Consider the following 26,853-nt stretch of genomic DNA (forward strand, 5'->3'; position numbering starts at 1 on the left):
TTTAGAAGATTACAGGATTTTAACTCTTTAATTAACAAATTCACAAAAGATGTCACTGATTTGTTGAAACAAAACACACATACACAAAATGACATATTTTCAATATAAAAGTAATTGTGGACTGGACTTTTTTAACCTTTTATCACAGCCTTGGACATGTGAACGATTAGTAACAACATTGGCTTTGATGCATTGTTAGATTTTCATTTTTTCTCACTAATTTACTGCTGGTTGCTGTTTTTGCCCCACTGACTTTCATTATAAGCACATTTGATGGTGCATAACACAGTCTTGTTTTTTTGTTTGTTTGTTTGTTTTTAGTTTTTTTTTTTAATTCAAAGCATTTTTTCAAATATGTGGCAAAGATTTGTCACCAAAAATCATTTTGCTAGCTGAAACACAGAACAAATTATGGCCATAATAACTCAAAACACCTCAGAGTGGATGAAAGCATTCCCAACAGTACATAAGGGTTATTCATTAATCCATTTTCTTGTCAGCTTAGTCCCTTTATTAATCCCGGGTCGCCACAGCGGAATGAACCGCCAACTTATCCAGCAAGTTTTTACGCAGCGGTACCCTTCCAGCTGCAACCCATCTCAGGGAATCATCCACACACACACACACTCATACACTACGGACAATTTAGCCTACCCAATTCACCTGTACCGCATGTCTTTGGACTGTGGGGGAAACCGGAGCACCCGGCAGGGAGAACATGCAAACTCCACACAGAAACGCCAACTGAGCCGAGGTTCGAACCAGCGACCTTCTTGCTGTGAGGCGACAGCACTACCTACTGCGCCACTGCCTCGCCCCTACATAAGGGTTAATCAGAATTAATTATTTGTTATGAGATGGAGTAGCAATAAAGGTTAACATAAGCCATTTTCAGAAATGGTTCATGAATGTTTAACATTCCCTGAAGAAACTTTTGAGCACCTGTAACTCTGTAAAGTCACACCGAATGTTTTCGTAAGGGGACTGAACAAAAACAAGCTCAGTGCTGAAACTAGCACCAGACAAGACTACATTAGACATGCAGTAGAGACTAAAATAACCATTTCAAACATTTCTCCGCTCATTTGGAGGATCTGTGACAATTTTGTACAGAACACACTGTCCTGTTCTTTGCTACCTTGGCTGTTTATCTCGTGATGTGTGATAGTCCCAGAGCGAGCTCTGAAAAGCGCTATGTGTTGTGATTAAAACGCATTCCTGTGTAGCTATGCACTTGCTAATTTACATTCCAACACCACAAAGAGTGCACATACCCCATATTCAGACAGACGCTGGTACAAGTGTAGCCAAAACATTGCTTTATTAACATCCCAGTGCCGTAAACATCTGACCTACCCTCAACGTCAGAATAAAACCTATTTAGACTAGATTTTGGGTAAAAAAATTAAATAAAATTGCTACAAGCTATTATGCTACTAGCTAAATTGAACCATTTTGCTCCTAACAAGTCGCTGTAGATTCCATTTTCTATTTCTAGAATGTTGTGGCAAGATCAACAGCATACAAACTTAGTAATGACAACCTTAGATACCAATTACATGCTTCGTTTAATGTTAAAAGTGTTTGACATGAGACTTTATAGCTATAGTGATAATTGACCTCAGATCTTGTATCCTTGTAGTCACATAAAACATGACTTTTAAAACTGTTGTGAACAAGTATTCAATCACAAAGATAACTCTGATCATACAGTATGTAGTTCTGATAATGATATCTGCAAATGTTATGACATGTATTGTGACATAATACAAATTTTTATCTGATCTGATTTGAAAACAGTGTAAAGCTTAGCATGTGACTGTGAGGGTGCCAGTTCTGATGGATAAAGCACCCATTTCAAAGATCAGCACCTTTGAATACCAGCAGTTATAATAACTATGGCTGATTTGATTTGGTCTGAGACTGATCTGATTTACAGCTGCTTGTGCTGCTATTGGTTATTGCTCAGCACTAAAAGTGGTGGCTTTGCATTACGAACCAAATTCAGAAAGGGATGAAGACAAACAGAAACTGGATAAAAGACGCCAACCCAGAAACTAATTTAGGAGTTACTGAACTGCCACATCACTTACATATGACAAACTGAGGTAATACTTAGTGTTTTTTACTAAATAAACGCATGATGGGAGATTAATTAAGTCAAAGTAAGACTACTTTAAAGCAGATTCAACTAACTTAAGGAAGAATCAAGTTTATGGTTCAGTAGATTCTGGGGTAGTACCTCTTCAAAATTGGTACTGGATGAAAAATATTACAAAATGTGACAAACAGTGTATAAATCACAAATGTTTTCTATGGCAATGTCTTAAAATCCATGACTAAACATCCCTAAACCACAAGATTTTAACGTACTAAATGCACCATGGGTTTGGTAGTGTAGTAATGGACAATATTTGGCCAAAAGTAAAAAGAGGCAATGCCTTCATAACAACACAAATCAGGCATTATTGCCCTTTTTCACATTATCAAGCCTGCCTCCTTCTGTTTTGTCTGCATTCGAAGACAAATGAAAAGTATAAAACACAGTCTAATATATCAGATGATAAAATCAGTGATAAAAGATAAAAACAAGTCTGTTCCGATGTATAGTGCACGCGTCTACTTTAGTGAACAGAACCTGTGAGTAAGAGGTAAAAAAAATGTAAACAATATTCAGTTTGTGTCGATTTAACCAGTGAATAAAATGGTCTAATAAGGTTCTCAATGACAGATTGCATAATTTAACATCAGAATTATTATAAGTAAAATATAATTATTTAAAGAAACCAGTAAACTTACACAAAATATTATTATTGTTGTTTTACCATATGTTTGAGAACAAAAAACAATAATAATTTCTGACTCAAATAAAAGGTGCAGTGGGTGATTGTCTTCAGAAGCATTTTTTGTTGTGCTGTTTGAAAGTCTCTTCGCAATCTAGTAGTAATGATTAAAGTAAATGATCTAAATGTATTTATATGTATTTTTATATTTTGGGTAAGGCATGAAACAAAAAAAATGTTCATCCAATTAAACAGAGTCGGGCCGACATCTCTCATAATTCCGATAAGTAACCCAATCTGTCTGTCAGCAAATGCAGATTTGAGCAACTACGCAGCCTTTTGTACGCAGCTCCGCCGACCGCCGCACGTTTTAGCTTCACGCAAAGCTGATGTAACGCTAGATGTTGTTGTTACAAATGGGTTATATCATCACAGAACTGTTGTTCAGCCACTAAAATCTTCCGATGAAAGATTGATAAGACTATTTTCAGTTATATAAGGCAGTGGTTCTCAAAGTGGGGGTCGGGACCCCCTGGGGGGTCACGGGACAATGACAAGGGGTCGCTTGGTGATATCCAAAACTCAAATAAATTTTATTAAACTATTAGAATTACCATATTTTATTCATAACCGACAGAATATAGTTAATAGTTGCATTAAAGTAACAGCAACATAAAAATAACAATCAGTAATCAGCCTTTAATTTTAAAAGCAAAATGTAATTAAATCCATAAATTACTTTAAAAAACATTATATGGCTAATAGACTATTGCATTTTTGTGTTGTCAATAAGCTCATGTTTATATTTGCCTATAGTTGTGTCTGCAACATTTACATATTTACAGTACAACCACCTTGAAAAATGGGGGTCACGAGCCACTGATATGATTATTTTTGGGGTCGCGGGCTGAAAAGTTTGGGAACCCCTGAAATAAGGGACCTTTTACAGAATCGATAATGTAGATTTTAATTAGTTTAACAACAAAACACAAGTAAATACCGCTATTCCGCCTAGTCTCTCCCTATATCGTTTACCATGCAACTCTAAATATTTGCTCTGAAATAGCATGTCAGTTTGGCTCACGCCACCAGACAAGCACTTTGTTTACAATCATTTTACTTGTTTAATGTTTGCTCTTTTCTTTTTATGTGTTTAATTTCTGGAAATTTAAAAACAAATTTGAATAAATGTTAAAATTGATATATTTTCAGTTCCTTTTTTTAACAAACACTTACTGCATTTTAGCAGTAAGAAGTTACGATACAGATTAGTGAGCTGAAGCTTGACTACAAAAAAAAAAAAAAAAAAACGCAATGAGATATTTTACCCAAATCTCAGTCAAATCTCTAGTTCAGGTAAAGTGCAATAACACTTTGTTTTTAAAGCAGTATTCTCTTTACTTTTTAATAGTTAAACATGTATTTTGTCATCAAATTAAATCCAAAACTAAAGCTATTTGCCACTGCCAATGCATTAAATAATAATCAAGAGATCATTACATCTGTAGTTTCCAGTTCCTGTCCTTGCACCACACTGCTCTCAGATTGCCAGCTCAATAGCTGAAAGCTTTATGTACTGTATGAACTGTGTTCAGAATTACAGGGTCTCTTCACAGTGTTCTTCTACTTCTACTACTACTACTACTAGCTGTTCATTAATTAATGTGTTAATGCAATAGTTACAATAAATTTTAATTATTAATACTAATAAATAGACTAAAATAGACTAAATTAAGTCTAATAAATAGACTATAACACAGTTGGTGTAATAGTGGGAACCTGGGAAAAGGTCAACAAAAGCGATGTTAAGGGTTAATTTAACATAAATGTACAATCAGAAATATACTTTTGCCTCCATTCCAGACAACCAATGAATGATTACCACATGCATAGACCACTGTATTCCAAGATATTATATTATATATTTCCAAAAAATAAAATGTAAAGCCATGAAGTTTGCAAATTTTAAAGACATTGAAACAAACAAACAAAACAATGAAATGATATACTGAAAGAGAAGAGAAGCACAGATTAGAGGAAAGCAGGCTAACCTGAGTCATAGTTCCCCCAGGTGTATGAACACAGCAGGCTTAAGAACAACATTTTTCAACACTGATGCATTTCCTGCAGCACATGTCCAGTGCTGCAAAACGCTGAGACTATTAGCCCACATCAAAGAAAGCAGTGTATTAGCCAACAAGACATGCACAAGCTTGAAACATGAAACTGAACATGCACTTTAGACCATGCACTTTTATGATATAACACACGCTCGGAATATTTCAGTGTACCTTTTTGACCCAGTTTAAATGATGACTAGATGACAATCTTTATTTCTTTGATTAGTTGCAGTTTTGGCTTTGGTACTGATATTATTCTGCTTCGTCTGTATTGGCATGGACACACTTGTTTGTAGAAAGGCATCTGAATCAAAAATTCTAAAACAATCGAAAAAACGAGCGCACTTCCACAATGAAGGATAGGGTCAATTTCTATAAATTGAAAGGCAAGGGCTGTCTAGCACTAATTCTTCATGTCTCTGTTATGCGACACACAGTTTTTGTTGTGCTCTCCTAATGAAACAATGATCTGATTCGCGTGTCAAATAAGGATGTCCCTGGACCAGGTCTAGGGAACAAGTGCATCCACTGGTCTAGCGAAACTAGAATTTACTTTGCATCCAAAACTCTTAAAAGCAAGCATAAAGACATCGCTTGAAAGATTTAGAAATATATAGTTGATGTTATTGTTCTTGTGCAAACCTGTGCTGGCAGGCAAGTACAGACACAGTGAGCATTCAAGACACAGAGATGATGCAATCTATACATAAAAGAGAGGTTTGCTTTTGAGAGAATATGCTAGTAACTTTAAAAGCCTAGCAAGCAAGCACAACAATATAGTTATGAACAAAGAGTCCAGATTATGTATATATCACGCAGAAAAAAAAATAGTGTGTAATTTTTTTCAGACTAGAGCTACATTTTGTAATTTAATAATGTAAATATAAATTGAATTTAAAATAAAACATCCATTACAATAGTACGGATTTTTCCTAAATGCGCGCACACGCACACAGACACACACACAGACAGACAGACAGACAGACACACTTAATTCAAATATTATTATTTTATTTTATTAATGTCCAAAATATGATAGAGTTATGAATATTTTTACCTTGAATGGTCATTAAGGTTAAATGTATGCATTTCAGTGTCTGCTACTTTTTCCTATGTTATTGAATATGCATGCCTCTGTTGCCTAGTTGTTAATCTTCTAATCAAAAAGTAACTTTCTGATAATAAAAACATAACTTTATTTCAGACATGCATTTCAAAAACAACATTTTGACTGCATTGAAACTTTGCTCTTTGACACTAGGGCCATTCTAGGGTTTATAGATTTCTGGTAGTTCCAGTGTTAATGTAAATTATATTACTTCTATTTTAAAGACGTGCAACGACAGCTACTGGTAAAGCATCTGCAGATGAAACTTCCTGAGTAACTGTGTCCCAATTCGCATATTATCAGTCCTAAATAGTATTTGAATATAAAGTTAGTATGTCCCAAATCTGGGTATGCTGACAGAAAGTATGCCAAAGGTTCCCGGATGGTTTACTATTTCTGGTAAAAAAAATTTAAGTGTAGAAGCGTCCATACTCTAACTGCTAATATTGTCGATAAGAACTACATTCGCAGGTGAAAAATGTAAATAAACTACAAACAGGATGGACGTGCGAGACCAACCATCAAGTAGAGAAGAAAAAAGAGGTTTTATTTACCGTTAATTAATATGTAGCTCACTGGAAAATATTTAAATAGCGTTTTCTGTGTTATATTTCATCTGCAACAACAATACTGAACTTGTATAAAGACGTGTTTGGACATTACCTTCTGAATGTATAATTACCCAAAGACCTGAGGAGATTTCTCTGCATGAAAGACTTGTGAATGGCAGATTAATCTGCTGCTGCTTCTCCAGTAGGGTAGGAAATTAAATATGACAGAAATGTGGACGATGTGTGGATGATTGACAGGGTTCATCATTAATCAGATAACAGTCTGTTAACGAGGTAGTAGTATGTTCCAAAACTTGCATCCTCTTCTGTTACACACTCAAAAAGTATATACTTTATCTTCACAAAAAAGTACATATTTTTAGGGGATAATATAAGTATGTGAACTGGGACGCGGCATACTAGTCAGAGGTGGGTAGTAAGGAATTACATTTACTTCGTTACATTCACTTGAGTAAAACTGTTGGGTAACGTGTATTTTGAGTACATTTAAAAAGGTTTACTTTTACTTAAGTTAATTATTAGAGAAAAACAATTACTTATACTTCACTACATTTTCAGTGTTCTTCCGTTACTGTCAAATGATATTAATATCTAATAATTTATAGCTAAATAGCTAATTTTTATTTATTGCTAACAATATTGACCTTAAAATGGTGTTAAAAACATTAGAAACTGCTTTTATTTTAGCCGATAGTAAAAATTTCACCAGAAGAAAAAAAATGTTAGGGGAAATACTGTGAAAAATTCATTGCTCAGTTAAACATTATTGGAAAATGTTTTTAAAAAGAAAAGAAATTTCCCAGGAGGGCGAATAATTTTTACTTTAAATAGAAAAAGAAACATTTACATGAGTAACTTTTACTCGAGTAACTAAAGATTTTCACTTTTAGTTGAGTAAAAATTTCTACAAGTACTTTTGAATACTCTACACACCTACGGTACTAGTCAACGATAACATTGACACAGCAAAGAGATGGACAACCCATTTGTCCCAACTATGGCATATCTGTTAACTGTTAGTAGGGCCAGACAGAATCTGCAGACTTTTCCTGATATTTCTGTGGAAAATTTCGTAAAAATCTGCAGATTTATGCCTAATAATTTTACAACTATCATAACTAAAAACGTAATATATGAAGTAAAACAATAATACCTTTTTAACTTATATTTAATAGTTACAATGCAAATCCAACTAAATCCACTTATTTAGTAAACAAAGCAGGTCTCTCATATAATACATCTACTAAAAGACAGAATATTACTTTACAAACCCTATTGTAAACAAATTAAATCAACATTTATCATCACTATTATTATTTCACAATAATATTACAGAAATTTATTTGAAAACTATTTAAATATAAATTTACACAAACACCTAGACTCAATGATGGGCTAAAAATCTACAGAAATCTGTGGATTTCTGTGCGTGAGGATTACATGTGGGCCTACCTATAAGTAGGGCCAGACGGTATCTGTAGACGTTTTTTGCTATTTCTGCAGAGAATTTTTGTAAAAGTCTGCAGATTTCTACGGAATTATTTTAGGAGTATCGCAAGTAAAACCTTAACATATGAAATAAAAAATTATATCTTTTATTTAATGTTCAAAATGCAAATCCAATTAGATTCACTTTGTTTGGCAAATAAAGAAAGTTTGTCATATAATATATCTAGTAAAAGACAGAAAACATGACTGTACAAACTGCATTGTACATAAATCAGATAAATATGATCAAATTAGTTAATAATATTATTGAAATTAATTAAAAAACTGAATAAATATAGATTTACACACATTTACTCATGTAAATAAACAAAATAATGATAGGCTAAAAATCTGCGGAAGATCTGCTAAATTCTGCGCGCGCAGATTCCAGGGTGGGCCTAAGGCATTTAAGTGATGACTTAGAAATAAGCCTGCACCTTTTTAAACTACAAGCATAGTGGCCAGCCCGTTTCCAAAAACATGCCTGTGTGTTACGAGTCCTTCAGCCAAAGACATACCATGCAAGAAACATTTCAGCTAAACCCTGCAGTCTATATCTGGAAGTTGCCGGCAAAAAATGCTGCCCTAAAATAAAGTTTCCTGTGTATCATCACCTGAGTCATACATCTACAAACAGTGCTGTTTGCCAGAAGAAAAGAAGGGCACGAGAAAAAGAGAGAGGGTGAGGGAGATGCTAGAAAGTTATCACATGCTGTAAACCAACCTTTCTCTCTCTCTCATACACACTCATCCATCTCTGCTTCAACTATGATAAACAAATGAGTCATCCGAGGGCTTGCTGAGAACACTGACTCACGATCGCTTCATTCTCTCACTCCCTCTGCAGAAACACACTCATCCAACTACACAGCAGCCCCAAAACAAAGTGGATGTATGAAAGAAAAACACCCAGAGTAAAGGAGTCAGGGAATGCAACATGAAGGAGAAGCCAAGACGAGGGGGGCCATTACAATGAAGATGTGTTGTTTTGTACACACTTAAAGGAATAGGCTCAGTCATCGTTTACTCGCCCGTGTGTTGTTTCAAACCTGTGTGACTTATTTTCTTCTGATAATTCGAAGAGTTTTGCTTTTCCAAACAACACTGAACTTTCAATATACAAAAAAAGAGAATCATTGCATCTTCTACAGAAAAAGTAAACGCTAAAGCTTCGTCATGCAGTACTCTTAAATCCAAGCTATACATTTTCAGGAAAACTATTGATGTAAACAAATGTCACGTTTAAAACAAAGACGACAATTTCCAGATGCCAAAGTATTTTCAGAAATGATAATAGTATGAGAAAACAATGTAAATCATAAAGACAATCTTACCTTTCGATGTTGATTCAGATTTCATTAAATCTATGCTGGCATAGGCACCGTTCTCTGGGGGAGGAGCGTTGGAGGAGGACAGGAGAAGCTCATCATGAGCGTTCACAGGCCGTAGATCTTCTCTCAGGTCTAGGGCTATGTAGTTCAGGCCATTCTGGTGTTGCACAGGTAGAGTCCTTGCAGACCTCACAGAGGGGGATTTGGCTCTATCTGAGGAGGTTCCTGGGGTTACCTCGCTGCCGGATGTCACACCTTCAATCCAAGTGCATTCAAAGTTCTGACCCTTGCTGCGGCCCACTTGATGAGTCCCACTATTGCTAGGCAATTGGCCATTGGCATCTGGGCCACTTCCATCTGACGCTCCAGATGATGTGACAAATGTCTCAGAGCTATGTCTCCGCCTGCCTTGGGGATCAGCACGGATAACCTTGGGCTCAGTTGGGGGGCTTAAGGGGAAAAACTGTTGCTCAAGAACACACAGGCGCTCAAGCATAGCTGTAGGGCTTTTAGACTCCTCCTCAGCCCCAAAAGACATTTCTGTGTAGTCATCAGGCTTTCCTACTGCGAGCCCGCTGCAGTGGGACGACGATGAGGGCCGGATATATGAAGGAGGATTCCAGGGGGCCACTAGAGAGGGTCGTGGGGACCGACTCTTTGGTGGAAGACCGTCCACCTCCACACTCATGTAGTCCTGTGGTAAGGGAGACCTGCGCTGCTCTTGGTTGACAATAGGGGTTGAGGGAGAGCCTTCAGCAGATAACAGACAGGCAGAATATGTGGGTCGATCCCCAAGTTCAACGTTAATGTATTCTCCAGGGCTGGAAGGCCGCACTGCTGCTTCACCTGCTCGAGCAGAGCCATGCAAACTGCGCCTTCCCAGTGGCAGACGATTCGGCCGAACAACGCGGCGGTCTGTGAAACCATTATGCTGAGAGGATTCAGAGGGTGGGCACCTGCTGCTGCGGTCTGGGGTGGCTGTGGGTGACATGTAGACTGGTGTCACTGGGGAACTCATGGGGACATAATCATCATGGTTAGACTGGGTTCTGGATGGAGCTTTGTATGAGCGAGGGAGGGAAAAATATGGACTGTAGGATTTGGGGACAGGAGGAGTGGTCAAGGCATAGTAATTCTCAGCGGAAACCTTTTGAGTACTAGCTGTGGAGCTACTCTGAGACATGTCCATGTATTCTGCATTGTCAGTGCGGTCTGGGGCTCTCCGTCCCTCTGCTCGTCTGCTTGTGTCAGGACTGGACTGAACAGGGGAGTCAGTGGCTCCACTCCGACCAGGGAGCATCATCATATAGCCGTGAGGGTCCATGTGCTGGAGAACATTTATAGCAGAACTTTGGACTTTTGGAGAAGCGGAGAGGAGGATATTTGGTTGCATAGGCATGTAGTCTGCATCACTACAGGAGGGCAGTACACCTGCCATCATGGGCATGTACCCATCATCCTTGGATGCATCTGCAGGCCGCAGGCTAGGGGGCCGGTCCTGGCTGTGTTCAGAACTGGAGCTGTAGTCAGAGCAGAGGGAGGAGGAGGTAGAGACAGTCTGGGCACCGCCACTCCAAGAGCTACTCTCAGCCACAGCCTCGTCCAGCGAGAAGGTGGTCTGGGTCATCTTCTGATAAACAGCCACTCCAGCAGCACTAGCACCCCCAACCTGCCTGGAGAAGGAGGGTGTCCTCCTCCTTAAAGACCCTGGACGTGAATCCTCATCTGTGCTCTCATCTCGGGTGGCCTCAGCAGCTGCGCTCGTCCCGAACACATCACGATTCCAGCCCATAGCCATGTAGTCATTAAGGCAGTGCTCCTCCCGAATGGGTGGCGTGTTCCCCAGGGAGTCAGGGGTGTTGCTGCGTACTCTGAAGTAACGGAAGTCTCCGGGGCTCGAGCCATACTCGTCAGATGAGTTGAAACCTCCATCACTTGGGGATCCACAAATAGATGCGCTGGAGGGGCGGGTGATGGTGTCTGACACAGAGCCATGCCCACTGCTGCTGGACACACTGATTGGACTGGTGGTCGAAGGAAAGTGTGACACCGGCAGCGAAGCTGAACGGGCATGATAGGTGGAGCCCGGTGGGGCACGAATATAGCGAGCCCCAGCCCCACTGCTACTTTCCTGTCGGCTCAGGTTAGCACGTGCTGTGTTGAGATGAATAAGGCTACCTGTCACAGAGCTGTAGGGGCGGTTCATTGTGCTCTCTCCCTCGCTGGATGTGCGAAATCGGTACCCACTCGCTCCACTACTCTTCCTGCTAGGTGGTGTGCCCACCACGGACTCAGTCCGAGACCGCCGCTGAAGCCCCGTCTGGCTGGGCGGGAGGTTGCCCAGGTGTCTCCGTGTGGTGATGAAGCCCATCGGGTTGGTGCCAGAAGACTGGCTTTTGCTTCTGGGCCTGAACTCAGCATACGCTTTCAGTGCCTTCATAGTCTCTAGAATAGTCTCGTGCATGTTCTGAGCCACCACAGAATCGTCCACCTGCATCCAAACCTCCCCAGGGCCAATAGAAGAAGAGCGGCCCACCTCAATAAAGAAAAAGCTCTCTGAATGGCCACAGCGCCTGATGTTCATCAGCTGCAAGTTCACACAGGGTGTTTCAGAGTTCAGCTTTACCAGGTGGATGCTCTTGGCAGACAGACAGAGCCTATAAACGCCGGTTAAATTCTTCGTCTGACCCAAGCCCTTTGGTTTAACGTTGACCTGCCACACCTCCTTAAAATCGGTCCCCGGGGTCACAGTACCGTATCCATCGTCAATGTCCTCTGCATCCAAGTGTCCCCTCTTCCTCTCACTCATGAGCTCGCTCAGCGCCTGGTACCACTCCTCCTGCTCCTGCTCATTCTCAGCCACTATGGCAAAATATTCATCCTTGGTATACAGAGCAATGAGATGTTTATTCTTAGAGTCGGCCCTTTTATTCACAGTGAAGCACTGGTAGAGATAGATCACTCTTTTGGGGGGAGAGGCGCCGGCTGGGGCGGCAGCAGCTGAACTCGAGCGCAGCGTGTTTCGAAATTTCTTCTCGCTGTCATAATACTCCAGTCTGCTCGGCCCCACATGACTCGACGCCCGCAAGACGAAAAACCTCTTGTGGCCGTGTTTCTGCTTTCTCAGATAGCCGCACTTCCTAATGTCGTCCACCACAGCGGAACTGGTGTTCACAGCAGGGGAAGCTGAGGTAGCGTGTGTGTTGCCCGCAGCAGAGTTAAGAGAGGACGAAGATACTTTCCTCGCCGGAGACTCCAGGTGCTGCGGCGGCTGTTGTTGTTGATGTTGTTCACTCGGCGGATGAAAAGCAGCGCCGCCGCCGCCGACATCCAGCACGGAAGGGGGTTCCCCGACTGAGCTGTCGCCGTTCGCCGTTGCAGCTGCAGGTTTAGTCCCGATAGCTCGCTGTTGCGTTTCCAGCATCAACATAGCGGCTTTGCCTTCTTGGTAGTTCGCGAAATTTGCCATGAGAGAAGAGGTAACTGACTTTACCTCAGGCTTACAGACTGAGACCCCATGTTTGTTTGGGGGGAACCGAGGCTCAGGCGACGCGCTTAAGTCTTTTCGGTGTTGCGCTTCTCTCGGCCGCCGCGTGAAAAGCAGGTATTCCAGCCAATGCTCCTCGAGCTCAATGCCAGCAACTGCAACATGACCACATTTACCCGATCTATTATCTGCAGATCCTCCTAGCGGGCTACCAATCTGCTCCTCGCGCCCTGTGTACACTACGGAGCACAGCACAAACAACACATGACTCGTGCGTCATTCGCCTGTGGGCGGAAGAATGCGCCCGATTGAGCGAAACATGTGATTGACGGTTCACCCGACCAATCACAATCTAATATTTCGGTGCACGTCAATGCGACCGACCAATAGTTACACTCGGAGTTTCATTGAACTGGCACGCTGACGCCCGGTGATTGATAAGAGTTTTGTCCAATGAGATACTGCAAAGCAGTCTGTGTACTAAAATATCGAACGCTTATTGGCTGCAGCGTTTGACTGACAGGTCATCTATCCTATCGCAAGCTTTTTCAAAGTTCCTCGTACAGTGTTGTTTACGTCGTCCTGATGCTTATCGCTTGTTTTCCACCTTCTGTTGTCGAGTATGCCTAATTACATTTGTTATATGTTTCCCAAACAACAATGCATACATCCGTTTATCTCATTATTATTGCAATTTGACGGGGATTGGTATTTTAACACAAGCACTCCGGATTTGTTATGTGCGGATCTGCTAGCTGTAGTGTATTACAGTACAGTAGCAGCTTCTGCCAGCTGACGGTGTTTTGAAAGTGAGTCGAGACAGCGTTCTTGTGAAATTAATCAAATAATGTAAGGTTAAGTAACTACACTGTAAAAATTATATGATCAATTAGTCCTGACAACACATGTTTTTAGCTCATAGTAACGTATTTACCTACGTTAATCGTGTTCTAACTTAATTGTATAAGTTATGCAAGCTGTTTCAAGTCAGTTTAACATAATTTAAGTTCAGTTGATTTATAACGTTTATTTGGTTCAACTTAAAAATTTAAGGAAACCAGGATTTTTACAGTGTCAATGAAGGAAATATTTTTGTTGCAACTGCCCCATGTTCCCCACTGTTCCCTACTATGGAAGTCAATAGGCCAAAATGTTTAGTATAACAGAACAAAGATATGCAAACTTGTACTGAAGAAGTAATTGAAGACAGAAGACGGCTTTATCTCTTTAAGGACAAAATGTATACATGAAGTAAAACTGAAACTTGAGAATGCAGTGCATAATATATCAGTGAATAATGAATCGGGTAGAGCTGTGTTCTTAGTACTGTAGTCAGTCCTCTGAGGTAAAGTTTTCCCATCTACGCACTGGTAAGGATATTAATACAACTCTACATCAGAGGTCAAACAGTATAATATTAATTTTTTTATCATACCATCTTTAATGGCTGAGCCCCCATAAATAAAACTGTTAAAATGCCTCTGCCCTGCCTCCATTTGTTTGGTTAAAACCACTCTATAAAATAAACTACTGAGACTAATCCACAGTATATAACGCACACAAGTCAAACAACATCAAAATGAATCAATTAGTCCTGACAACATATGTTTTAAATAAGTTAGTTAATCTTTTTGTAACTTAATTTTATAAGTTATGCATGCTGTTTTAAGTCAGTTTAACATAAGCTCAATGGACACAAAAGGTTTATTTGGTTCAGCTTAAAAAGTTTTGGGCAAGCAGGATTTTTTTAGTGTAGTTTGCTGTTCTTGTCATACTGGTATCAAAGCTCCTTATGTCAACCCCTAAAAGTTGAATTGAAGTTCGCTTGTGGCCATACATTGAAACCAAGCTTAAATAAAACAAGAGAATCATACATAAAGGTGTTTTACGATTCTCATGTTTTATTTAAATCATTCATAGTAAACATTCTTTACATTTTTAATACTATAAAAAGGGTTTCTTTAGGCAGGGTGCGAATTATACATTGACGATCGAGGGAAGGGTTGTCTGCAACTAAAAATGTTCTCTGCTGTTTAGCGATGACATTTGAACAGCAAAGCAATTATTGCTGAAGAAATTACTATGAAATCATTTTGAGAGGCTGTCAGTGCAAAAATATGTTTCGGTGAAAGTGTTGTGAGCATGAATTTTGATTTTGACATCTCCATACTACTCAAAACTGATTATCATGAATATAATTCATTCATTCATTTTCTTTTCGACTTAGTCCCTTTATTCACCAGGGGTCGCCACAGCGGAATGAACAGCCAACTTATCCAACTTAACCTAACACTGGGAAACACCCATACACTCCTATTCATACACCCACATCATACACTACAGCCAATTAAGTTTATTCAATTCACCTATATCACATGTGTTTGGATAGTGGGGGAAACCAACGCCAACACGAGGAGAACATGCAAACTCCACACAGAAATGCCAACTGACCCAGCAACCTTCTTGCTGTGAGGCAGTCGTGCTACCCACTGCGCCACAATGACGCCTATCATGAGTATAATTTGAAGTTAACATTTCCTAAAAAGATGTTTGGTAAACATTGACATCTCATACACTTCTTTTTATGGTTATTCTAAAATGTCTAAATGTAACAGAAAATATAAAAGACATGAAACAGCAAAACCACAGTAAGCTTTTTCCAGCTGTTTAATTAAACATCTGACATTGTGATCCCACTAAGAAGAAGCAGGACTAGTTCATAAATAATATAAAAAATCATATACATGTATAGAACGGGGTGTAATCTTTCTGTGAGTTGATGAGCAGGTTTGTTCTGTCAGGTAATCTGGTTAGGGCTGACCTGTGGCCCTGCTGCAGTCTTATGTATGGTCAGTGCAAGATAATCCACACAGGGCATGATAATGTAGGTCGCCATCTGCTGCGTTTACTGACAAAATAACAAGAGGGCACTGTTTTACTGTTTATCACTGCTGTGGAATTTCTATTGCATCTGAGAAAAAATGCTATGAACAAGACATCATTTGCACTGTATTAATCGATATATAGATATTTAAGTTTTTATTTTAAACGTGAATTAATATTTTCTATAAATATACAGTACCTTTCCAAACTTTCAGGTCAGTAAAAATAAAAAATAAAATTCTATTTATTTTGCACTTTTAAACTTTCTCTTACACACTGTAAAACCTCACTGCCAACTTTATCAAATGAAATACCTCATTACTTCAACTTAAAAAGAGCAAGTACTTATATAGTTTTTTAACTCAAATGGTTTGTTGGAATCAGTTTCCTCAAATGGTTTGAGTTACCTTTACTTATTGGGTTGTACAGTGCATTGAAGAACATTGATAGCATACAGTTCTATACAACAGTTCTGTCTGGTTCTCGAATCTGATTGGCTGATAGCTGCGATATATATAAGTAATATCAGCACCCGTACAGCCTCTTTACCCTTTTTGTATTACTCCGCCCACATACAGCCAGCAACTTGCAGAGACACTACAGTTTGACAAATAATACTGCTGTTAGACAAAAAAATATATACTTTTGAGTTTTTTTTAATCGAGAATGTAGTTGTTTAGATTGCAACTATGCAGTTTGTTTGCAAGAATAGTGCCTATTTTAAAATAGTTAAAATTTTTGAGATAGCTCGTCGACTGCCATAGTGTAGACCAAAGACAGTTTACGCTTTCTATCCACAAGATGACGACAGAGCCACATAAGCTTTAACGCTTAGAAGCTTATAACAGTCTGATTTCTAACTATAGCAGATCAAATCATTATTAAATTGGTAAGCAATACCCGCTAACACTATTATTCCACTATTATCCCGTATTTCAGACCAGTCTCTGCCACCATCCCGTTTTTATTTCTTCCTAAAAAACTTGCGTAATTTCACCACCCCACCCTTTGGTACAGTCTGTAATCACCCCCGGGTTGCAAACTTTGGTGCAGTACCCGACTGAAGCGGCCCCCCAAAACCCGCTGCATCCTATCCCTGTTCTCAACAGTGTAACACCCCCAAACACCCCCTAATCCCGGTCTCTCAGATTTTCATAGACATGTTGGCAGGTTAGATGATCTCTCACTTTTGCATGTTGTAGTGCTGTATTTATACCGATTTTCTCGCATATCAGGAATGTGTGTTGTGTTGGCAGATTGAAATAAGCAAAGTCCGCATGTGTTAAACGTTTTTCCTTATCGCAAACAAAACAGCAGTCTGATATTGATTGCGTTGCTTTTTTTAGGGTTAATTGTGATAGCGATATCCCGATTGCAACAGTGAAATACTTTAGACTGTAACACTGGAAGAAGATATCAATGTAGATGGATGGCATTTCATGTCACGTTTAGCCTTATAATCATCCCTTTAGACATAGAGAATCATTCAAACACTAGCTCTAAAGTGATGTTGGTGAATTAGTAACAGTTTCTGCTGTTTTGACCAGTGGCGTAGCGCAAAATGCGGAGGCCCCCCTGCAGGGATCACCGACGGGGCCCCCAGTTGAAGGCGGGGGTGGGGGGGGGGGGTATACACATAGATATACACATATACACATATGTCTATGATCGGGAGTTTTCCTGGATGTTAGTATGCATTTTTTTTAATGATGAAAATTTTTATTTGACATCACTTTTCTACATTGATGGATCACTTATCGCACGGGCATTCCTGACAAAAAGCTTGTGTTTGTGTGTATGGAAATGTACTATTCACTCTCCCTGTTAAATTTGATCTAATCATGTGCTGAAATACAGCTCCTCTCCTGCTTTCACTGCTCATACTGACGGAGGGAGCGATTCGTTTGTGAATGAATCTCCGTTATGAACGACTCGTTCACTAGCCGACAATAATACAAGTTTCTGGCACCACAGTATCTCTTTGTCATATTTCTTTGGCATTGTTTGCTGATTTATTCAACAAACCTAGCATAAACCGAGTGTTTAGTGCGAGTTAGTGCTACTTTGCCTTATGGTGAATGCAGTGACTATAGCTATTATCATCAATAACGTTACCTGTTTAGCACAAATTTCAAAACATACAAAAACGTAAAAAACTTAATCCTATGAAATGTTCTGCCTTTGTGCTTTGTTTTCTTTGTTTTCTCGTTACTACACTCGTAGACGGCGCTTAAGTCGAGGATCTTCACGTAATAACACTGTCTTGACTAGTGCGGTTGAATGACATTTGTCTCGGGAGCACTGTACCAATGTGGCGGCGCTATAGACGCATGCTCAGGGTCCCTATGCGATATCTAGTGTATATATCTATGTCACAAATTGAGGAGCGGGGAAAGGAGGCGGAGTGGCGTGACAACGCGGGGAATCCTTCACAAACTGAGGAGCGATCACAAACCGAAAGTGGCGAGAGCGTCAAAGTAGCCAGAAGTCATTAATTTTTTAACGAGAACCGGCGGCGAGAAACAGCGGCGCGTCTTCATTGGCTATGACGCGGTTCGGCGGCAAGCAATCAGAATGAAGTAGTCCACCGCCTGAGCGGAGTTTAGAGAACACAGACCTGTAAACTTTGGTTCCGACCACAGTTGTTCCCAAGAGTTTGATTATTGCGGTTCCTGGATTTTCAATTATTAAAAATCGCGACGACGTGGGGCCCCCTAATCACGCGGGGCCCCCCCGCGGTGCGTGCCCTGCGGGCCCGTCCGCTACGCCACTGGTTTTGACGTCAGCTGCAGATGTGAATAAATGGCGGAAGAAAGTAGTTCCTAATAAAAAGGGGTTTTTAGAGTCTCTGTGTTTGATTTTCTTATTTATATACACGATTGTGCCGTTAAACTGTTGTATGAACGCAAAATTACACTCGTAGCAGTGCGATATGGCTGTATATCAGCACTTGTGGCAACGCACGCCTCCCACCAGTGCTGATATAAAGTCATATCGCACTGCTACGAGTGTGATATTGCTCATATATATTATCTATATCTATATTATATATATTCGATATTATAAGAAATGCTTTCTGAACAGTTGCAATTTTTGCAATAAATTGTAATTATAATACACAATGTTATGTTTTTTTCTGTTTCCAGTCAACCAAATGAACCCTTGGTTAGCTTTGTTATTTTAAAGACAAAAAAATCTAATATATATCTGTATTATATGAGCAATTCCATGCAAATGTCAACCTTGCCATGAAATAAATTCGCCAAAAAATCGAAACCGTTTCTGCGTTTTTTTTTTGTGTGTAAGCAAGTATATTACAGTACTTTAAAATTTTTCAGAAATGTCTCTATCAGTGTTTTCAAACTATTATACTTGATTTACAAAAGTCACACAAGTGGCAACTTCACATCCGTCACATCCATAACCAAGCTTTTTTTCTCATAAATGCAAAAAATGTCAAATAACATAAAGTCAATCATTTCTGTTCTAGTGAGCCAACTCTTACTCTTTTGATTAGCTTTGTTTCTTTTGGGTTGTGCAGTTTAATTCACAGAAGTTCTACAAAGTATTCTGTATACTGTAAACTCGCAGACTTTATTGGGCACATCCATAACGCATGTTTCTTTTCCTCATTTAAAAAATAAAGAATGTTTATGTATTGATATTTTTTCTGATCATATAACTCTGTGGTAAGTTGTTCTGTAAAATATTAACAGATGTTTCAAATCAATGTTAACGTATATCTTCTATATGAATTTATGTTTTGAGACTTCCATAACTTCACATCCATAACACTGGAATTGCTCATATCTAATATCTATTGTAAAATACCATTAGAGCAGTACATATATTCATAATCCTTTTTACTCTTCAGTAAATCTAAATATGTCTCTACAAATAATTCAGCTTCATGCATTGTATTGCAGTATTTTGATATTCCGCGCCACCTTGTTTTTATGGATGACCTAGTATGGATTATAATAACAGATTTATTTTTTTTTATGTGAAAAACATTTCTTACCCACAGAAAACACAAAAACAAATATATTTTATCATATCACTCAAATCTCCAAGTAAATCTGAACACATTATCTAAGGTCACAATATTCAGATCATCACACTGTTAAAAATTATTTTAATGTAGTAATAATCCTTGTGCATGTTCTCCCCATGTTCGCGTGGGTTTCCTTTGTGTGCTCCAGTTTTCCCCAGAGTCCAAAGACATGTGGTATAGGTGAATTGAATAAACTAAATTGGCCATAGTGTATGAGTGTTTATGGATGTTTCCCAGTGAATGGTTGGAGCTGGAAGGGCATTCGCTGTGTAAAAACTTGTGCTGGATAAGTTGGTGGTTCATTCCGCTGTGGCGACCCCAGATTAATAAAGGGACTAAGCCAAAAAGAAAATGAATGAATGAATATTTCTTGTTTATATTTTCTTTCTGTTCCTGACATAAGCCCGCCAGAAGGAACTTTAAATAAAAATTAGCCAGTGTTGGTTAAATCTGGAATGTTTGACATGTTGTTTGTACTATTAATCAGGGGCGGACTGGGACTAAAAATCAGCCCTGGCATTGTAGCCACACCAGCCCACATTACCACACCGACACAGCACCACCCAAGGACACACACATTCACTACTTATATTGGTGTACAGATGGTAAAATTATATAAGCAGTACCTATTTAAGAGATATTTAAACATTTAATGTATGTGACTGAAACAAAAACAACCCATTCATATATGCAATCATGTCATTCATTTTCTTTTCGGCTTAGTCCCTTTATTAATCTGGGTATCGCCAACTTATCCTGCATATGTTTTATACAGGGGATGCCCTCAAAGCTGCAACCCATTAATGGGTTACCCAATTCCCTATTGGCCTACCCAATTCACCTATAGCATGTGACTTGTAAAGGAAACCAGAAGGAAACCCACGTGAACATGCAAACTCCACACAGAAACACCAACTGACCCAGATGAGGCTCAAACCAGCGACTTTCTTGCTGTGAGGCGACAGCACTACCTACTGCACATCACACTGACCCCTTTCGAGACTAGTTCAGTTAATTTTATGTATTTGGCATTGTCTGACTTGACTGCCTTTCCCTTTTTATGGCCCATCTCTGTCAATTAGCTTGTGTTGCACTTACTGTTTGTTTGACATTCTTGCCAAATTTTGATTATGTCTGCGTAACCTCAGATTGGGTCGGCCCATCTTGAAACCAGCCGGTTGTTGCTGATTGGGCCAATGCTTAACATTTACTATTATTCTTACTATTATCACCATCATCATCATATTATTCACATCTCGCACGAGATAAAAGCTGCCTACATTTAAAAACAATACATATGAAAAAATTAAAAAATAGCTGACCGGCCCACATTTAAAAAATGGTCCGGCCCTTCTGGCAGTTGCCAGAATTGCCAGATGGCCAGTCCGCCCCTGTTATTAATATTATATTTTATTTAATAAATAAATAAAATAAAAAAATTCATACATTTAAAAAATTCTTCACACCAAGCAAACTGATCCAGAACTGGTTAACCCCTATGTGTTGGGGATGTTTTCCTCCACTCTGGGGCGATTTTGAGTCTTAATATGGCCATAACTTTTTCTGTGTTTCAACTAGTGATGATTTTTAGTGAGAAATATTATGACACATATTTTGAAAAAATGCTATAAATAAAAAATACAAAACAAACAAAGTCAGCGATACACTCAGGGCAAATACTCCTTTGTTATGTTTGGAATGAAAACATCCACTGAATTAAACTGCTGTTTCAAGAGTTCACACTTAGCTCATGACTTACGAAAGCTTGTTTGGCATGCTGTCCCGAGAGAGAGCCCTGAGCTCAAGGCATTCCTCGAGTCCAGGGCTCCCTCCCTTTGTGGGACGAGGGGAGATTGAGCTCAGGGCGATCTCAAAACTCCCTAAGGTGAACTTCCTGAGAGCGAGATGACTAGTAAAACAGACTTCGGTTTAAGAGGTCTATGATGCAGAGCAATTTTTTAGGCTTTGGGAGAGAACTGAAACCCCCGGGGGGGAAACGTGCGAGCGCCACGCAGAGATACCAGATGCTCAAGTAGGGAGCCAGAGCTAATGATATTCCTGCTGGTTGCTGGGCCGCCGAGCCACCTATTTTGGATAAAGGTGGGGGAGGAGAAGGGATTCTTTAAGACGAAGATAGTTGTAAGTGGAAAAGGAGGAGATATATATAGGAACTGGGGATCCTTGATTGGAGGATCGTGATTAGCTAATATGAGCCAGCTGGTTTAATCATGAGCACAAACTCCTCTCGAAATTAGTTTAATAAATTAAACTTCACAAAAATGCATCAGATTAATATATTTTTTGCATAAATCTGTTATTCAACCTCAGTCCTGATCAAAACTACTCAGTTGAAAATTACAGGATTGATGTGTCTGAGAAAATCGAAATATGCATCTCAGCTCTCAGAACTACATAGAGTAAACAAAAACAAAGACTGTGTATTTATGCACCAGCAAATGTGCTTATAATGGAAGTCAATGGGGCAAAAACAGCCTCCAACAATAAATTAGGGAGAAAAAAAGGAAAATCTAACAATAAATCAAAGGCAATGTTGTTACTAATCGTTCACATGTATAAGCCTGTGATAAAAGGCAAAAATAACAGTCCACAATTACTTTTATACTGAAAATATGTCATTTTGTGTTTTTTTTAATCAAATCAGTGACATCATTTATAAATTTGGCAATTAAAAAGTTAAAATCCTGTAATTTTCTAAACAATTGCGTATGATCAAGACTGAGGTTGATTAACAGATTTTTACAAAAAATATTTATCTGATGCATTTAACAGCAGTTTAATTCAGTGGAGGTTTCCATCACTAACATAACAAAAGGATAGTACATCTGAACAGTGCACAAGGGTTGAAAACATCATTTTTCTATGGCATCACAGCAAAAATAGGATTCGGAAGCTTTATTTAGAAAAGTAAACATGCCCAAAACTGTACATTCTGTTATCATTTACTCACAAAAGAAACTATTTGAGGAAAGCTGGAAACCTGTAACCCTTTAAGGCATGTTTGTTTTTCCTTACTATGAAAGCTTTCTTCAAAATATCTTCTTGAGTGTTTAACAAAGGAAAGAAAGTCGTAAAGGTTTGAGGGAGAGTAAATTGTGAGTACATTTTCAGTTATGAGTGAACTATCCCTAACAGTACAGTTATATGAGCTTTTAACTCAATAATATATTTGTCGACATGTTTGTTAAGAAGGATAATCTGTGAGTGCATAGTGTGAATTCACTGTATGTGTTGAGTCTTTGAGCCGGACCTGACACCCCTCTGCTTGTGTAATGGATTCCCACAGGGTAAATTTAGCTCCCTGCGAGACTGGTTATTTAATAAAATTTCTTCCTGACTGAATACAAATCTGGGCACCCTCAGGGAGAAATGAAGCTTTAAGCTGAAAATGTTTATGTTAACATGAAAAATGAGATGGACCACCAGCACTAAGTAAGGTTTATCTTTCAAGAAGCTGAACTGGTTTGATACATTACAAGCGTGTTTGTAGTGAATTCTCTACCTAAATGTGAAAGAGAGCATTCCCAGTTTGATAAACTGTCGGTAAACCTTCTTCCTTGGGTGCTTTAAAAGAACACTTGACTTGTGTTTGAAAACAGGCTCATTTTACAAGTAACCTAAAATTAAGTTTTAAAAAATATTTAATTTATCTAGTGGAGCACTTTTAGCTTAGCTTAGCTTAGCATAAATCATTGAATCAGATTAGACTATTAGCATCTCTCTCAAAAAGTCTAAAAGGAAAATATCATATAATATCATTGCGCCTGCAGCAGATATGTTATGGCCGCAAAATTCCTTAATTTTTTACACCAGAATGAGAGTACAGTGCTCAGCATAATTGAGTACAGCCCATTCTTTTTTTTCCATTTCTCTGTGATTATAGGCAATGTATGTTGGTGCATTTAAACAAAACAGATTTATTAAATCGATATATTTACTAAAATTATATTTTAGTCACCAAACATATTTGGAAATGGAAAGATAATACAATTAAATTCAAGCAAAATATAGCAAAAAAAATTTTAAAATAAAATTTTTTTTTACAACAATTTTTTTCTTCTTCTCTAGATTTTTCCTTTTTTCTAAATTTGTATTTAATATTTTTCTTTAACATATAAATGTGGCTGTACTAGTTTTTGGACCCTTAATATAAGTTATTTTGTTAGATAAGCTGTATAGATTTGGCTTCAGTACTGACTAATCTAATGTAAATGCACAAATATAATATTGTATAGCTTCCTATAAAAAATATGATTAAAAAAAAAAGTGATTTTTGAGGGATATACTGATATACTGTGCTGAGCACTGTATAGTTCTTAACCATATTGACCTAGAAAATAGCTTGTAATAATGAAATTAACTTTTCATTTTCTGTTCGTCTTCGTTACACCATGCAACTACAAAAAAGTTTAGCTCTAAATAGGAAAATTACCAAATCAAAAAAATATTTTTTGAACTAGATGCTAACGGTCCAATCTGATTCAATGATTTATGCTAAGCTAAGCTAAGCTAAAGGGCTCCCGCCAGACCTGGGACCAGTTTTTCAAAGGTAATCCAGTGGGATTTTGGATCACGGATTGGATAAAATCTTAAAAATGAATTAGAGATCAGACCATGTAATTCAATCTTGCATTTGATTTGGATCAAATCTGCTCTTTGTGTTGTTCAAAACTTTGAACTCAGATTGGGATCCATTTGATCCAAAACACAGGATTATCCTGATCCCAACAGAAGGGTGGATTCAGTTGTGATTTTTTGGAACCAAATGAAATTAAAAAGTTTTTTTTTTTTTTAAGTGAATGATCACGAACTTAATGGTAACTGAGGATTAGGGCCAGCCAGAATCTGCAGACATTTTCTGATATTTCTGCTGAGAATTTTGTAAAAAAATCAGTGGATTTATGCAGAATGCTTTAAGCAGAATCATAACTAAAAACTTAATGTATGAAAAAAATACATTTTTAGCTTTTATTTAACGTTTACCATGCAAATCCAACTAGATCCACATATTTGGTAAACAAAGCAAGTCTCTCATATAATACATTTTCTAAAAGACAGAAAATATTACTTTACAGACTCTATTGTAAATAAATCATATGAATATTTTCATTATACTATTATGTCACAATAACATTACTTAAATTAATTTAAAAACTGAACAAATATAAATTTACACACATTTACACAAGTAAATAAGACTCGATGATGGATTTTCTGCAAAAACCTGCATATTTTTGTGAGCACAGATTCTGTGTGGGCCTACTGATGATATATAAATTCCTTCATATTTGAAGCCATTTCCGCTTGTTAAGTGATGAAGTGTTGGTGACGTATGTAATACTGTTTCCGGGTCCAAGCTGCCACTTATTTGAATTGAAAAAATATTTGTTTATGATCCATTTTTATTCATATCACACATTAAAGTGAATTTTATATAAAGTCATAGTGTACACAACAATCTCTGGGCTCGCTGCATCACAAAAAACTAAATTTGAACAATTTATAAAAAAATGAATCACTTTCTGGCCATCAGATATTAGGCATGGACATATTTATATATTGCGATTGTGATTTTCGAAAGTATTACAACGCTTTGTAAATGTTTATTATTGCCATTTTATGAGCCTCCCCATACAGTTTGATAGAGCGATTGGACCTGGAAGCTGCTTCATGTGACATCACACTTAACAAGCGCATGAAGCATGTCACATCTAAATGGTAAACAACAACACCAAAACAATATCAAAGCAAGATTGTAATAGAACAAATCAAAATGTTTGTTAATTGCAGTGTTTCTGTTCCTTACCATTAAAACAAACAATGAATGTTTGTGGCCACTGGTATTTTGCCTACCTGTTGTTGTTTGCTAAGCCAGTAAGCTACAGTGTTGTTTCCATTCAAGGCTCTGGTAAACAGTATTGAGTAGTCCTGAAATTCAGTATTTGGGAATGGGCTTGCGCTGTAAATTTATGGTCATGTGATGCATTTCAAACAGCGCAAGAAAGTAATCAAATTGTTTGTTACAAAATTTAAACCCATCCCATAAAACAAAACTCTTCTGAAATCAGCATAAAAATTATACATGGGGGATATAACAATGAAAGTTTAGGGAACTATTTAAGGAAAACAGGATAAATTAACAGAATTTAAAAGAATAAAAGGTTTAGGTTTAAATGTTAATAGGTTTTTTTCTTTTTTTGGGAGGTAGATAACTCAGGCTCACACTCCAGTATAGTAGGTGGCGGTAATGCACCTAAAAGTTGATTGCCGACCGCCATAAAACAACAAAGAAGAAGAAGAAAACCCATCCCTGCAAAGGTCAAACAAAAGATGCCGGAAAAGTCAAAAGATAATTTTGCAGAGTGGGAAAATGTACAGCAAGCGGACAGGGAAAATGACGAGGTCACTCGCTACATTGAAAATGCAGTCATGGAAAATGAAATGGATATTCTTGGCTGGTGGAAGATAAACAATTAATCCTACCCAAAACCTGCAAAATTAGCCAGATCAGTAGTACTATGCATCCCAGCCAATAGCAGCAGTAGTGAAAGGGTGATTAGTTCTGCTGGACGTACCATCAGTGAGTGCAGGACCACGCTAAAGCCATCTACAGTTGATTCAAATAATGTTCCTCAACAAAAACACATTTACAAAGAGTAATCTTGGTGAGTAAAGTGTTTATAAACATTAATCAAATAATAGATTAGATTAGATTAAATACATAATGTAGACAGAGTATTTAGGCTTATGCTGGCATTATTCTTTAATTATTTAGCTTCACCGTCGCCTTAAGGCTGGATTGTGAAGAGAAGAGGTGGAGCAAATCCTGCAGTGCCTGTCTTAATTTTGTTTTTGCCAAATACCCGTCATAATTTAGAATTTTTAAATATAATTTGTTAAGAAAGACTTATTTTTATAAGTGTGTTGGCCAATTTAACGATATTAACGACTAAGTGTATGTAATTAGGCCTATTTAGAGTGCTGAGATGTTATGATGTTACAGAGAACG

The 26,853-nt window shown here is 38.2% G+C and overlaps 1 protein-coding gene across 1 annotated transcript in view; it reads right to left on the minus strand.

Moving 5' to 3' along the window:
• irs4b (insulin receptor substrate 4b) overlaps window positions 1-13,171 on the minus strand; it is a 35,449-nt gene extending 22,278 nt beyond the window's left edge. Inside the window, 1 exon segment of the mRNA NM_001446496.1 lies at window positions 9,406-13,171. Coding sequence (NP_001433425.1) covers window positions 9,406-12,871 — 3,466 coding nt within the window. The 5' untranslated portion in view covers window positions 12,872-13,171.
• Window positions 13,172-26,853: the final 13,682 nt, after the last annotated feature.

Source organism: Danio rerio, chromosome 7, assembly GCF_052040795.2.
Source record: "Danio rerio strain M-AB ecotype USA chromosome 7, GRCz13ab, whole genome shotgun sequence".
NCBI classification, from domain to species: Eukaryota; Metazoa; Chordata; class Actinopteri; order Cypriniformes; family Danionidae; genus Danio; species Danio rerio.